This window comes from Rosa rugosa, chromosome 2 (assembly GCF_958449725.1).
Source record: "Rosa rugosa chromosome 2, drRosRugo1.1, whole genome shotgun sequence".
Taxonomy (NCBI): Eukaryota; Viridiplantae; Streptophyta; class Magnoliopsida; order Rosales; family Rosaceae; genus Rosa; species Rosa rugosa.
Window position 1 is genome coordinate 55,300,405 of NC_084821.1, and position 13,549 is coordinate 55,313,953.

At 37.3% G+C, this 13,549-nt stretch overlaps 2 protein-coding genes across 5 annotated transcripts; both read right to left on the minus strand.

The window, feature by feature from the left end:
* Nucleotides 1-116: 116 nt before the first annotated feature.
* On the minus strand, nucleotides 117-6,725 carry LOC133728541 (uncharacterized). Its single transcript, XM_062155942.1, has 9 exons — nucleotides 5,580-6,725; nucleotides 4,426-4,555; nucleotides 3,031-3,521; nucleotides 2,213-2,293; nucleotides 1,980-2,084; nucleotides 1,664-1,777; nucleotides 1,454-1,537; nucleotides 996-1,067; nucleotides 117-754 (listed from the first exon to the last, which is right to left on the minus strand). The coding sequence occupies exons 1-9, from the start codon at nucleotides 5,898-5,900 to the stop codon at nucleotides 488-490; spliced, it is 1,665 nt and encodes a 554-aa protein (XP_062011926.1). The 5' UTR covers nucleotides 5,901-6,725; the 3' UTR covers nucleotides 117-487.
* Nucleotides 6,726-7,599: 874 nt separating this feature from the next.
* Nucleotides 7,600-13,280, minus strand: LOC133728543 (cold-responsive protein kinase 1). Of its 4 annotated transcripts, none has more exons than XM_062155945.1 (7): nucleotides 12,988-13,280; nucleotides 11,604-11,746; nucleotides 11,076-11,191; nucleotides 10,739-10,949; nucleotides 10,099-10,336; nucleotides 9,821-9,971; nucleotides 7,600-9,061 (listed from the first exon to the last, which is right to left on the minus strand). In XM_062155945.1, the coding sequence occupies exons 2-7, from the start codon at nucleotides 11,671-11,673 to the stop codon at nucleotides 8,624-8,626; spliced, it is 1,224 nt and encodes a 407-aa protein (XP_062011929.1). In that variant the 5' UTR covers nucleotides 11,674-11,746; nucleotides 12,988-13,280; the 3' UTR covers nucleotides 7,600-8,623. The 4 variants fall into 4 exon arrangements, with proteins under 4 accessions (XP_062011929.1, XP_062011930.1, XP_062011931.1 ...); XM_062155946.1 differs by having other exon boundaries at nucleotides 11,604-11,754; XM_062155947.1 differs by lacking the exon at nucleotides 12,988-13,280 and adding an exon at nucleotides 12,659-12,944.
* Nucleotides 13,281-13,549: the final 269 nt, after the last annotated feature.

Here is a 13,549-nt window from a genome sequence, read left to right on the forward strand (position 1 = left end):
AACTTTTTGTATCGGATTGAAAGAACAATATTTAGAATGGAATCATCAAAATTGAAATCCCCTCTTATACAAGCAAACTACACACACACACCACTCTTTCTGGTTTCTACTGTGGAAAGAAATTTTATTAAGAAAAGAATATGTACAAATAGGCTCAGTTGATGGTGGATTTTGCTGCATCATTTGGGTAGGAAGCATTATATACCCAAATTGATTGAACACAAAGGGTTAAATGCTTGAGAAAAGCAACAAAAACCTGAGCTCTTATGCCTGTCTTTGGGGTAGTGATACAAAGGGTCTATCCATTTTTGATCATAAGATACCAAGCCATTTGCCTCTCTTAATTTGATACCTACCCACCTCTCTCAAAGTCAGCAAGGCTGCCAATCTTTATCTTGACAATCCTCACTATTTGCTTCCAGAATAGTCAGATCCTTTTCTCAATGGGATGTGCAGATGTTTTTCTGGCACAACCTTGGAGAGTTAATTAGCACGAAGTTCTTCGCCATTGCTTCTTCCCCAATTGATGAAACTTGAATGGAGCCCAACTTTTTCGGCGTTTTGAGGACTCACAAAAGAGACCCGAGGCCAGAGCTTGCTGAAGCCACACCTCAAATTCTTCTTCATCTTCATCCATCATTTCAGCATCCAAATCCCATGGGAATCTACTTGAGTGGGATCTTTGAGTTTTCTCCAAACCAACCATGTTTACATGGAAACTAGGCCGATGGGTGTTGGGCCTACATGCCATTCCCTGTACGGAAGAAGTTGAAGCTGTAAGATGTCAAACCATGATCTTCCTCTTACGAGGTGCTTTCTTATGTACTGAAAAGGATCAGCATGTTCTAAATGGCAAGTTAAGCGTCCATTTACAAAAATCTGACAACTTCAGGATCACTTTTTACAATAAATTAATTGGCCAATCCACTCTGGAAAGTATTTTGTTCAAACTGCACAGAATAATGTAGAACAAGGCCACACTTCCGAACACTGACCTGACAAATTGCCCATTCCGACACATCAAAGATTTTGCTCTCAGCACAAACAAAAGCTCGCGGTATTTCCACCTACCAAATATTCAACATAGATAAGAGGGATTGCTTATATGTACAGTGTTGGCAAGAAGGAAATTCATCATAATTCAATTCCATTCAATAAAGCATCTTTTTATATTGAAGTTGAAAATAATTCCTTAGAACATGCATTATAGACATTGAAACAGGGAAATCATGTGAAAATCGTTCAAAAGAATCATTGATAGCTGGCTCTCATCTCTATGCATTTGAGAGTTTACTTGAACTTACATATTTCCAAATTATCATTCTTTCCCAAGTTTTACTAAACAAAGGAAAAATAAAATTGCTTGAAATTTGAGAAAAAGGTTAAGAACTCATGAGGTCTAAGAAGTAGATACAGAAACATAAAAGAAAAGCACTTATTGCAAGAAAACTACCTTCTGAGGCCTATCAAAGACTATGGATCCTTTGTACTCGACCCATCCATCTCCATCCTTTGCTTGATGATATTGGCAGCAATCCTAATCCCACAACAGATCCAAACAATTATATCTCATGCAACAAACTGAAAAGTTGATAAGATAGACAGTGCACACTTAACAGTGTTAAAATTTGAAAAAATAAAATATAACAATATAATGTCTGACCTGACACCATCTAGCCTTGGTCTTACTTCTATTGGTGCACACCCATATATGAGAATTTCCACACTTGGTGCATTGTATACGTCGCGACTCTTCAGAACAATAACCTGGACCGTCCTGCTTACAGTAGAAGTATATTGACACAATCTTGATCAGACAAATTACAGAAACTAGCGTTTACTAACATTAGATAAGACACCCTACAAATGCAACTACTCTTTTAATATATGGAAATGAGTATTCATACCAGAGGACAAGTCAGACATTATATATTGTAAATGCATCATACTTGCCCAGCACGCAACTAAACATCACTAACCTGAGCTGAAGTAGCATAAGAGGTCTGGCACACGCTCTTAGTCTTTGATTCTTCCTTCCGCAATTGCTCATCATAATCTCTTTTCTTTATGGAATCCGAAAGAACCTAAAAACATATACCTTTGTGAGTAGCAGAGCAGGATTACAATGAAAACATTAACATCTCTAAGTAATAACTAGATAATTATATCAAAATCAAAAGTAGAATAAAAACAGTGCTTTATTTACACATACCTCATATGCACATTGAAGTCTCTTAAATGACTCACTTGCTAGTGCACTTCCCATATTTTTATCAGGATGCACAAGCATGGCCTATACAAGTTAACAGGCAATAATTGAGAAAGAGGAGATTAGTAAGCTTTTAAATAACAGCTCATAAATATATCCATAAATGACCCCACAAGAGAGAGTACTAAAACAAGTAACAACCCTGCATCACTAGGTTGAGAAGTAAACACGCATTCTCATCTTAAGTGTTTTAACCTTCATTGTTGAACAGATATCTAAAGGCTCAGGATTAGTCCCTTTACATGTACATTTATGGCATGCAGTGTTGTTAAGAAGTCAAACAAAACCAGAAATTAGACAGAATAATGTTTAAATGGCTAATGCAATATACATACAATCATGATTCACAGTCTATACCATAGCATGTCAAATTATATGGTAGGAGAATATCATTATAAGTAAATATTCTGTAATAAGATACTTAATGGGGACTTCTTTCTTAACTGTCAAATCAGATTATCTAGGCAACTAAGATGCATCTGACCCATGTGGCGCAGTTGTCAATATCTGATGGTTGATAAATCATTATTTAAGAACCTAATTAGAGGATGATTATATTCATAAAAAGACGGTACATAGATTCTAATAAATTTTCATTAGTCACTACTAGATGGTCCTAGAGTTTAGTCAAAGCGATTAAAGTACCTCCTCTCCCTCGAGTAATTATATAAAATTTAGTACATAGAAAGAGGGAGGAAAACAGATCTTATTAGTCATTCAATCCATCAGAAGAGAAATAATAAAGGAAATTTAATATTCACCTTCTTCCGGTATTCCTTTTTCAAAATTGCAGCATCAATTTTCTGGTGGCGAGGAAATCCCAGTGCTTCATAATGATTAATACTGCTTAGTATTTTTTGCATCTCATCAGCTGAACTTGTTTCCTCTTTGACCACCTTACTACTAGAACAGGATTCTTTCTCTATATTAATGACAGCTGAAGTAGCTGGCTTGCTCGATGATTTACATGAGTGCACCTTTTCAGGTTCATCAGTAGGAATAGAGTAATCACACTCTGTAGAAAAGTCATCTTCCATAACTTCTTCTGATTGTTTCTGCTCTTCAAAATGTGGGCTCTCAGTCACCTTATCAGACCATTGGAGAATATAATTTAATACATCGTTGGAAAAGAAGGCAAGGTTTATTGCGAGCAGAACCCCATGCCATCCAACTTGTACTTTGACACAATAAATAGCATATACGGTTGCCATCAAGACCACCAACCGTGCATGATTAAGGGAGAACAAATAACCTGCATTTGCATAGAATTTGAAGTAGGTTTATCATCATGCGAAAAGCACTTGAGGTCATCCGGGATTGACAGCACACACTATGAATGAAAGAGATGAAAATAAATGCAAATACATTACCAAATGCACATAAGACATGACTAAATGGGGAAAGTAAAAATAAAATCTATGAGAAACTTAAGGTTTTATCTTTTATTTCAGGCCTTGTGTCTCCCCTCTGCCATAGAACCTTCACCACCAACCATCAGCAGAATGTAACTGGTTATCTAAGGGCATGTACTAGCCACCTAAAAAATTTGTTATTGTGAGAAGATAAAACTATATTCAGATTTTTCAATGTGAATCTAAGAGTTCAGGAATTTGTATTGAGCAAGTGAAAAAAGAGTTACTATGCACACCAACCCAGAAGCCCTCCCAGGCCGCTAGCCCATTGCTATACTGCAAGTTTTTCTCAGGCACATGTCACGCCTATGCAGCCTAAAGAAAAAGCAATAAAAACTTCTCATAAAGAAGGTTTCCAAAATCACCAGACAGATATAGGTGCTTTCTTTTCCATGAAAAATCCCCACAAAATTTGCAGAAAATCCATAGTCAAGGGGTCTGTATCGTGGAAACAAACTCCTCACGCTACCCAAGATAAAAGGAGAGCAAAAAGAAAAAAGAAGGATACATATTGATGGTCAAGTAACAGTCAGCTATAGATGACCAGAATCTGTTTTCTGTTCATCACTTTTTGCTAAGCCGGTGAGTGGTAAGTATCTAGCTTGCATGCTTCATACAACATAAATAAATTGGCAACAGAGCTAGAGTGAAAAGAATGGTAGACACATTACACACTAAATAGGATAACACCATTGCATCATGTTACTGAAATTAAATTTAAGGTTCACAAGAAATCGAACATACCTCCAACTATAAATAATGTTCCTGTTATCCAAAAGTTAGCATACATCCATAAGATCAGAATAGCGAAGAGCCCTACAATAAAAATTCCGGGAGTGTATCCCAAGTAATGAACAGCAGCTCCAGCGGCTCCCTGAAATATTGGGCCCAACTGTAAGTGGCAGTTTTTCAAACTGTATTCTGCAGTTATGTATATTACTCATTCAAGTAAAGTATCTACTTTTGAGTTTCAAAATCCACTACTCTCACCTCATAGCTATCTATATTGTCACCTGATATCAGGATTTATGGCAATAAGTCTATGAAGGTTCGACAAAGTTAAAGAGTCAATCTAATGAGCAGGACCTATACATGCTGTTATCCCAAAAGTGGTATCTCATTGGCCTCCTAAAGAAAATCTTCCTGAAATAAAGCTGCTTCATATGACGACATTGAGTTACTACACATTAATCTCCTAGATTATTTGACACATAGATGAATTTCATTTTGAGGAAATGATTCCAAATGAAACACAATGTACAACAAAATAATACAAAAAGATTCAGCATTCGAGACAGTATATTCCAGTTGAATTAGAAGTTAAATCGAATTTCTTATAATTGTGTAAATCTCTGCAGAAACCAAACTACTCAGCTTTTTACTAATTGGGATTCTGTTGAGACCCGGGCTCTATTTCAAGGATCCACATAGATCAACCACCAAATGTTGGCCCCACTAGTGCTTTCCCAGAGGCCAACTAAAGGCATATCCTATATCATAAATTGCTCATCTGATTCACATTACTTCTAACCCCCTATACAAAATATCAATCGAATCCTTCCAAGGTATTAGAACTTTAAAAGTAATCATCATTCTTTGATGGGTTTGATGCTGTCACATATCAGTTCCACCTTGTACAACCCAATTATCTTTTTCTTTCTTTCTTTGGTAAATGATTGAACCTATTAACCAAACGTACGGAAAAGCCCAGAAATCAGAGACAACCCAATTATCATTTCCCCATTTGTATGATCAAACTAAATTCCTAAAAAAGTTTTTATTGGACAATGAAAAGAAGATAATAACATACAACTATTAGGTAAACCAGAAGTCAAATCAGTGGCAGAAGAAAACAATTAAAAGATCAAGAGGTGAAAAGAAATGACAAGAAATCATACCATACTAAGAAGTACATAAACCAAGCAAGACATGGAAGTCAAACTGAGAAAGCAACTCCACATTATAAGAAGCAAAGCTGCAGAACCAAACCCTATAAATGACCGAAAGCCTCTTATAACACAGTCCCTCCAATAACACAACAACAAGAGCAACAGCCGCCCCATTCTGGAGCACCCACTGCACACCATCGGCCAATGCCGCTCTGCAAACATCCCCATTTTATCTCTATAGCCACTGACAACTGTTTTCGATCTAAAATAAACATGCTTCTGAGACTGCAGCCATTTCAGGCCTTGCTTGTATATCCCTATATCCTCCATCACTACAACCTCGTTGATTCAACACACACACACACACCAATTACTGCTTACTAGAGATGTTGCTATCTACAACCATGGATTCCAATCCAAAATCGGAAAAGACTCAAACTTTGTAATGCTAAACCATCAATGTAGTCCATAGAACAGAGAAAAAACAAAACCCTGATCTGATATAATACCAAGCTGCAAAAGCAAAAAAAAAAAAAGCCTAGCTCGAATTCACGGATTAAGAGCAAGATCTAGAAGCTCCCAACCTCCCAAAAATTCAATCACGGTCCTCATTTGATATTGCTTCACATGCAAGCTTGGGCAAAAGCCAACAGAAACACGCACTAAAGCTAAAGGAGGGAGTACAAGTAGGAAAAATAATGCGAAGATTCCACTTTTAAGAAATAATGCTTCTTCTCTGTGCTTTTCTGACCGCAATGTCTGAATGTCTATTGAACCCACAACAATACCCAAAACCAATAGCAGCTTCTCAGACTCAGTCTCTTTGAAAATAAGTGAAATGGGTTTGATGAAGATGATCTGGGTGTGGTGGAAAGTTGAGAACTTGGGGAGTGAGGGAAGGAATTGGAGCACCGACAGGTGAGTTAGGAGGGGTCAAAGCCTTAAAGGTTGAAGCTTTAATGGATTCGGAGTAGGAGAGATAGAGAGAGAGAAGGAGAGAGAGAGAGAGAAACCCTAGCTTTATTTGCAGGGATAGCTCGTGAAAAAGAAGTTGGAAAGTTGGGAAAAGGTGAAGGGGGAGGAAGAAGAAGAGGGAGGGAGTAGAGTTGGGCTTTGGCTCTGGCTTGGCTTTTGTCACTTTGTGGATTGGGGTTGGATTCTTTGAGCTTTTGAAGTTGTCCCATCTTTTTTTACTAGTGATTTTATTCCTAATGGTTAATAGAAAATAAAAAAAAAAGAAAATGAAGAACATCCTTGAGAATATATAGAAATGTTGGTTGGGTTTTTTTTAGTGATTCTAAACTGCCACTACCCCCATGTTTTAATTCCACACACCAATCATGGATATAAGTCACCACCTACTATTAGTTTTGCCACTTTATTGCTTTACCTTCTTTTTGTCAATACTGGATAAGTGTGATGTTGATAGGCAATTTAGTGTGATGCGTACACACAACAAACAACTTGCTTGATTATAGCCATACATTTGTGTTTGTCTAGGAAGAGAGGTTGTGGTCACACCTAAATGACCTAATTGTTGTCACACCCCCTTCCCTCTAGTCTCATCGGCGTTCTAGTATTGCCGCCGGGCAAGTCTCTTTGCGAACCCAATTTTACGTGGACTCAAAATCAAAGATTCAAGTGACGATGTCAAACCAAATGACTATCGAGTGTGGTGGCTTTCAATGAGAGCTAAAGATCATAGGATACTATAGAAAGTTGGTGAGTTAACAAATTGAGAGGTGTGACTATAACCTTTCAATTTAAGAATTGATTGACTACTAGATGGAACATATGAAGGCACAAGGAAAAGAATGTTTGTGCTTATAAAAGCAATATGTTACCAAGTCAAGATACAAGGCTGATGAAATCAAGATGCTCTAAGCAATGTGTTACCAAGTCAAGATACAACAATGATGAAAATCATTATGGTCCACCACTGCACCCTAATTGCAATGGTAAATATAGTCCATAACATATTAGATACATTTCGAGAGGATGTCTGTACTACTGTGGTGCCGGAAAGACATTGAAGCCAGGAAAAATTTCTCTCAATTACCAAGTATGATCCATTTACATTGGAGTACCTCCAGCTAGGAAGGTGTAGTATGGTATAAAAAAAAATTAAAAAAAAAAGAAAAAGAAACATAATTATACAATTTACAAGAAGCCGCAAAACCCTATATATAAGAATAAATCAAATCGACACATTATGTAACCTGTAAGCGCTCAGTTCATATGGTTTTGAAGTCGAAGGTTGTAGTACCCGGAGGTGTGGTTTCAAAGGACAGGTTTGTGATGAAAGTGGAAATAGCAGCAGCTGAGGTTTCTGATGACAGGTTTGAATTGTCCGGGTTGTCTGAACCGGAGGACTCATTGTAGGACGAAGCAGTGGTCTTTTCGCTAGGCTTCTTACTATTCGGTTGGCTTCGTATTTTGAGATCCATGAAATCAGATATCAAGCCTGGCTTTGTTATCTTAGTATCGTCGATTTCCTTCTGACCTTTTAGCATCTTCACCACAGTTGGCATGGATGGTCTGAGCTTCGGAGTGTCTTGTGTGCAGAGAAGACCAATCTTTAAGAATCTACAGGCCTCCTCAGCATCAAAATCCCCGTTCAATGCTGTGTCTACCAGACCAACCAGCTCCCTGCGTTCATAGAGATTCCATGTCTGCAAGGCTGATGAAATCAAGATGCTCTAAGCAATGTGTTACCAAGTCAAGATACAACAATGATGAAAATCATTATGGTCCACCACTGCACCCTAATTGCAATGGTAAATATAGTCCATAACATATTAGATACATTTCGAGAGGATGTCTGTACTACTGTGGTGCCGGAAAGACATTGAAGCCAGGAAAAATTTCTCTCAATTACCAAGTATGATCCATTTACATTGGAGTACCTCCAGCTAGGAAGGTGTAGTATGGTATAAAAAAAAATTAAAAAAAAAAGAAAAAGAAACATAATTATACAATTTACAAGAAGCCGCAAAACCCTATATATAAGAATAAATCAAATCGACACATTCTGTAACCTGTAAGCGCTCAGTTCATATGGTTTTGAAGTCGAAGGTTGTAGTACCCGGAGGTGTGGTTTCAAAGGACAGGTTTGTGATGAAAGTGGAAATAGCAGCAGCTGAGGTTTCTGATGACAGGTTTGAATTGTCCGGGTTGTCTGAACCGGAGGACTCATTGTAGGACGAAGCAGTGGTCTTTTCGCTAGGCTTCTTACTATTCGGTTGGCTTCGTATTTTGAGATCCATGAAATCAGATATCAAGCCTGGCTTTGTTATCTTAGTATCGTCGATTTCCTTCTGACCTTTTAGCATCTTCACCACAGTTGGCATGGATGGTCTGAGCTTCGGAGTGTCTTGTGTGCAGAGAAGACCAATCTTTAAGAATCTACAGGCCTCCTCAGCATCAAAATCCCCGTTCAATGCTGTGTCTACCAGACCAACCAGCTCCCTGCGTTCATAGAGATTCCATGTCTGCAATAGAAGAATGCAATTATTACCAACAGTGCCTCAAGTAAATGATATGTCATCTGCAGAAACTCTATATAGACAAGCCATCCAAAATGATTTTTGGTAGTCAACATGGCATAAATGAAAACCAAGGCAAAGTCTCCAAAAGTTAGGTATGACTCCCCCCATTCCATTTTTTCTTCACCACCTCTTCAAAATATTATCTTATCAATCTGATTTCCACATCCAGAATTGGCGCCTATACTATACATACTATATAACTCTATGAAATCACTTTTCTAAAATTTAAGAGATTCCAGACTTTAAAAATGCAACTGACAAAGTTTACCAACATCCTCAACAAACAATGTGAAGGGATTGAAGTTTAAAACTTCAGAAGCCTCATCAGTATAGGTCCAGTATGTCCAAGAACAAAAGTTTAGGTTTACCAGTTTCTTGAATTACTCTGCTCATTTCAGCCTTTAATGGCGTTGCTCTTTGACTTAATTTAAGAAATAAAAGTTTTTTTTAACTGGGAAATAACAAAGCAGTAGCTTCTACAAAGATCAGATATTACACCTATGTCCAATAACAGAGGTTTAGGTTTACCAGTTTCAGAATTACTCTGATCATTTCAGCCTTTAATGGCATTGCTCTTTGACTTAATTTAAGGAATAAAAGGTTTTTCTAACTGGGAAATAACAAAGCAGTAGAACAACCTTCACCACCTATTTTTATTTTTATTTTATTTTTTCATAAAAACAGCAAAACTAAAATCCATACCCTTTCAAGCAGATACTGTTCCTCAATGGGTAGTAGTGTATTAGTATTGCATCTGCCACTGACTATTTCCACAAGGAGTACCCCAAAACTATAAACATCTGCTCTCCTCGTCAATTGCCCTCGTATTGCGTATTCTGGTGCCAGATAACCTCTAAAACCACAAACATAAAATTACAAGGGTAAATATTTGGACAGATAGAAATTTAATGTGAGCTTATCGAAGTATGATAATGCAAGAACTGAGTGTTCTATGAGCTTATCAAAGCATCACAACTTACATTGTTCCTGCCACTCGTGTGCTAACATGAGTCACGTTGGCCGGGATAAGTTTTGCAAGGCCAAAATCTGAAATTTTAGGCATTAGGTCTTTATCAAGGAGAATATTGCTGGCTTTGATATCCCTGTGAATAATATGTGGACGTACATCCTCATGAAGGAACGCAAGCCCACATGCAATTCCGATACATATTCCACGCCGTGTTCGCCAATTAAACTGGATATTACTGAAACCTCCACCTGTAATGAAACATCTAAGAACATAAGTTTAACGAATAAAAAATAATAATATTACACAACGACTGATTTCAATTCTAATGGAAAATGACAGATCACTAGATCTTAGATAACTGTTGGCATTCATAATTCTAGCCTAATAATGCATTACTACTAATATATAAGGCAAGAATGTAGAACTACATTCATAAAACTATTCCTGAAAATTGTCAGCATCATTGCCTCAGAAGATTCAGAACTGATCCTCACAGTAGAGAGCACGCAAGCCCCCCCCCCCCCCCCCCCCCCCCCCACACACACACACATATTATATATGTATATATCAAAAGCACACACGTACACAAACTCAGACACTTGTAAACACCAATAAGGAATTTAAGCTGATGGACAAAGTTATATACTTACCAAGAAGAGTTTGTGCAAGACTATTATTCTCGAGGTAGTTGTAGACCAAAATTCTCTGGTCCCCTTCTATACAACAGCCATAGAGCTTAACTAGATTTTCATGCTCTATTTTTGAGATCACATCTATCTCAGTCAAAAACTCCTTCACCCCTTGTCTTGATTCAGCTGAAAGAACTTTTATAGCAGCAAGATTTCCATCTTTAAGTTGTCCCTGGTTTTCCAGAACAGCAATTCAATTAGAGTGAGAAATAATCTTTTCCACTACGATACCATATACAACACTGATAAGACAAGCAATATACTGAAAAATATGTAAAAACAGAAAATTTGCAGTTACCTTATAGACAGAACCAAAACCACCTTCCCCGATTTTATTGGCTATATCAAAATCTTCAGTCGCCAACTTCAACTCTCTGTACGTGTATAGTTTAACATCATGAATGCCAGAAAGTTCTGTTGACAGAGAAAACTTGTTCAGATTCTTATAGGGGTAGACACAAGGCAACTTTGGGACTTGAGATATCATGTCAAGAGAAGAGTCTTCTATTTACTTAGTTTAGGTATATAATCTCAAAAATAAGCAAGCATTTTCATAAGATCAATGCTACAGACACCAAAACAAATTTCAAAATATGCATGCCAATCTGATTTGTTGCATAATTAAACTAGCATTTCATTTGTTCATTTTATGTCTCACTCAAAATATTAATAACGTCCTTTGCCACACAATTTCGTGAAAAACATTTTGGGAAGACCTATGGTGTCTCTAGCATTGATCTCAAATTGAAAGTATTGTGTAGGAATAATATCTCCAGAGAGATTATCAAGCTCCTCCATTATTACTATGATCAAAGTTGCAGCCTACCGTCATCAACTTCAAACCCAAGTTTTCTTGATGAGTCCTTTCTACCGAGTATGAAGGATAAACAAGTCATAACTGTGATACACCAGCGACCACGTTTTCAAGGTCAAATGTCTACAAGTGTTTAAACAAAGCCGCTTCAAGGCCTGCAAAACTGCATCATTGTGAGCATGTGTGTTTAAGGAACTAAATATCAAAAGATTTCAGTAAAAGGTAAACATTTAAGAAAATGTCTCTGGTTTCTCCAGATCCGGAACCAACTCCAAACCATATCAAAATTGAAACCAGGCCAGGATAACAATCAAAACCTAATATTATGTGCATAAAATCAGAGACATAAGCAATCTAAAATCTGGGTGGAGCTTGGAGTTACTAAAGTGCAATTAGATTATTTATTCAATCGCATTATGTATTATTCAGTGACATTTTTTGTTTTTTTTATTTAGACATGCTAATGTTACCTGATACATATTACCAAAAATTAATTCCTTTTAAAAGAAATGTTCACCAGTATTGCAACTTGTTTAAAGTTGAAACTGCAATTAGCATGCAACCTATCAGGAACGCTCTCGAGTCTTGACTTGAGAGCTCTCCCCTCTCTAAACTAAACAAAAATTATGATCGCCACTTTATTCTCAGCCAGGTTTAGAGTGCCAAGAGAAAAGATTACACCAAATATAGACTCTTTCAACTACTTGTGGATTGTCATTTATATTACAGACTGTTTAGCAATGCTAACTACACTGATTAGCAAGTTTGAACTAGTACATTTCATGCTTGTATAGAAACTAGAGTTCATCCATCTATTCAGATCAAGTACGAGTTACCACAAGAGCATAAGACGCAAAACAAGATGAAATTGTGGCTCACGAATTTACAACTAATCTTTCAAGTTCAAACTATCTACTGCTACAAGGAGTTGACAGGAACGACTACATGCACCGGTATTTCAAGCCTATTGACTTTAGTCCAAGCTTGATTTTTTTTTGCAGTGCAATAAAACAAAACACACAAACAAGCAAGAATCGGAATTCCATCGTCTTTGGAAATGACCGAACCTATGCAAATTGAAATCAGCAAATCTTGCTGTTTGATGATATTGACAGCATGAAAGACCAGTCAGGAAGAAGACTCATCATGCGGGTTTGTTCCATTCGGTATTGAATCCACCAAATCACTCAACAAGTCCCAACATTCAACAAGACAAAACACAAACCATAAGAGATCATGAATCAAGACCATCATGAACAACACAAAAATCTCTACTTGAATCAGCAGTAATATCCAAAACAAACAAAGATAGAAGCTTTAAGCAAGCCAAGGGAAGCATCACGGTTCTAAAGAAAGAAAGGAGGAAACTTGAAAAAGACCCAGAAGAGAAAATCACCTCAGGTGGCTCAGGGAATGAAAGACCAGTTGTTGTTCTTGGCTTCTTGCTGGAAAAAAAAAAAAAAGGAGAACCGTGGCCTTTGGAGAAATAGAAATGAAAATAAATACGTGGGTTTTGGGTGCAACTATATTTGGGTTTTGTGAGTTAATGTGAAACGGAACCAGGTAGCTTCTGGGTAAGTCTTGGCAAAGTCTACTAATGCATGCGAGCGCCCCCTTTGAATTTTCTGCGTCCGTACCTCTAACTCACTCCTCAAACTAGCCAAAAGGCTTTATACATACAAACCCCACACCACTAATAATATAGGATTAAAGGGTTTCCTTATATAGGAGCTGAAATGATAATGTGGCGCGTACATTTAACACAGTTTACTTGCAAAGAGTGGATTGGAATAGACATGGTCAAAAGTCAAGCTTGATCGTCAGCACGAACCAGTCGTCACCAGTTTCCTACTGCCACGTTTTATTTTGACGAGTCTTGAGTCTTCCTCAAGCTTTCTTTTCAATTTCTTTTTTTCTAGTGGAGGTGGAAGATGGGCGAAAAATCGATCGAGTTACTG

Coding starts and splice junctions, on each gene's coding strand:
- LOC133728543 (XM_062155945.1), bottom strand. CDS start 11,673: ATGACTTGTTTATCCTTCATACTCGGTAGAAAGGACTCATCAAGAAAA. Junction 11,192..11,603: donor TGGGTTTGAAGTTGATGACG/GTAGGCTGCAAC, acceptor CTCTGTCAACAG/AACTTTCTGGCATTCATGAT. Junction 9,972..10,098: donor ACACGAGTGGCAGGAACAAT/GTAAGTTGTGAT, acceptor TTGTGGTTTTAG/AGGTTATCTGGCACCAGAAT.
- LOC133728541 (XM_062155942.1), bottom strand. CDS start 5,900: ATGGAGGATATAGGGATATACAAGCAAGGCCTGAAATGGCTGCAGTCT. Junction 2,085..2,212: donor GACTTCAATGTGCATATGAG/GTATGTGTAAAT, acceptor ATATGTTTTTAG/GTTCTTTCGGATTCCATAAA. Junction 1,538..1,663: donor CCAAGGCTAGATGGTGTCAG/GTCAGACATTAT, acceptor TTGTGGGATTAG/GATTGCTGCCAATATCATCA.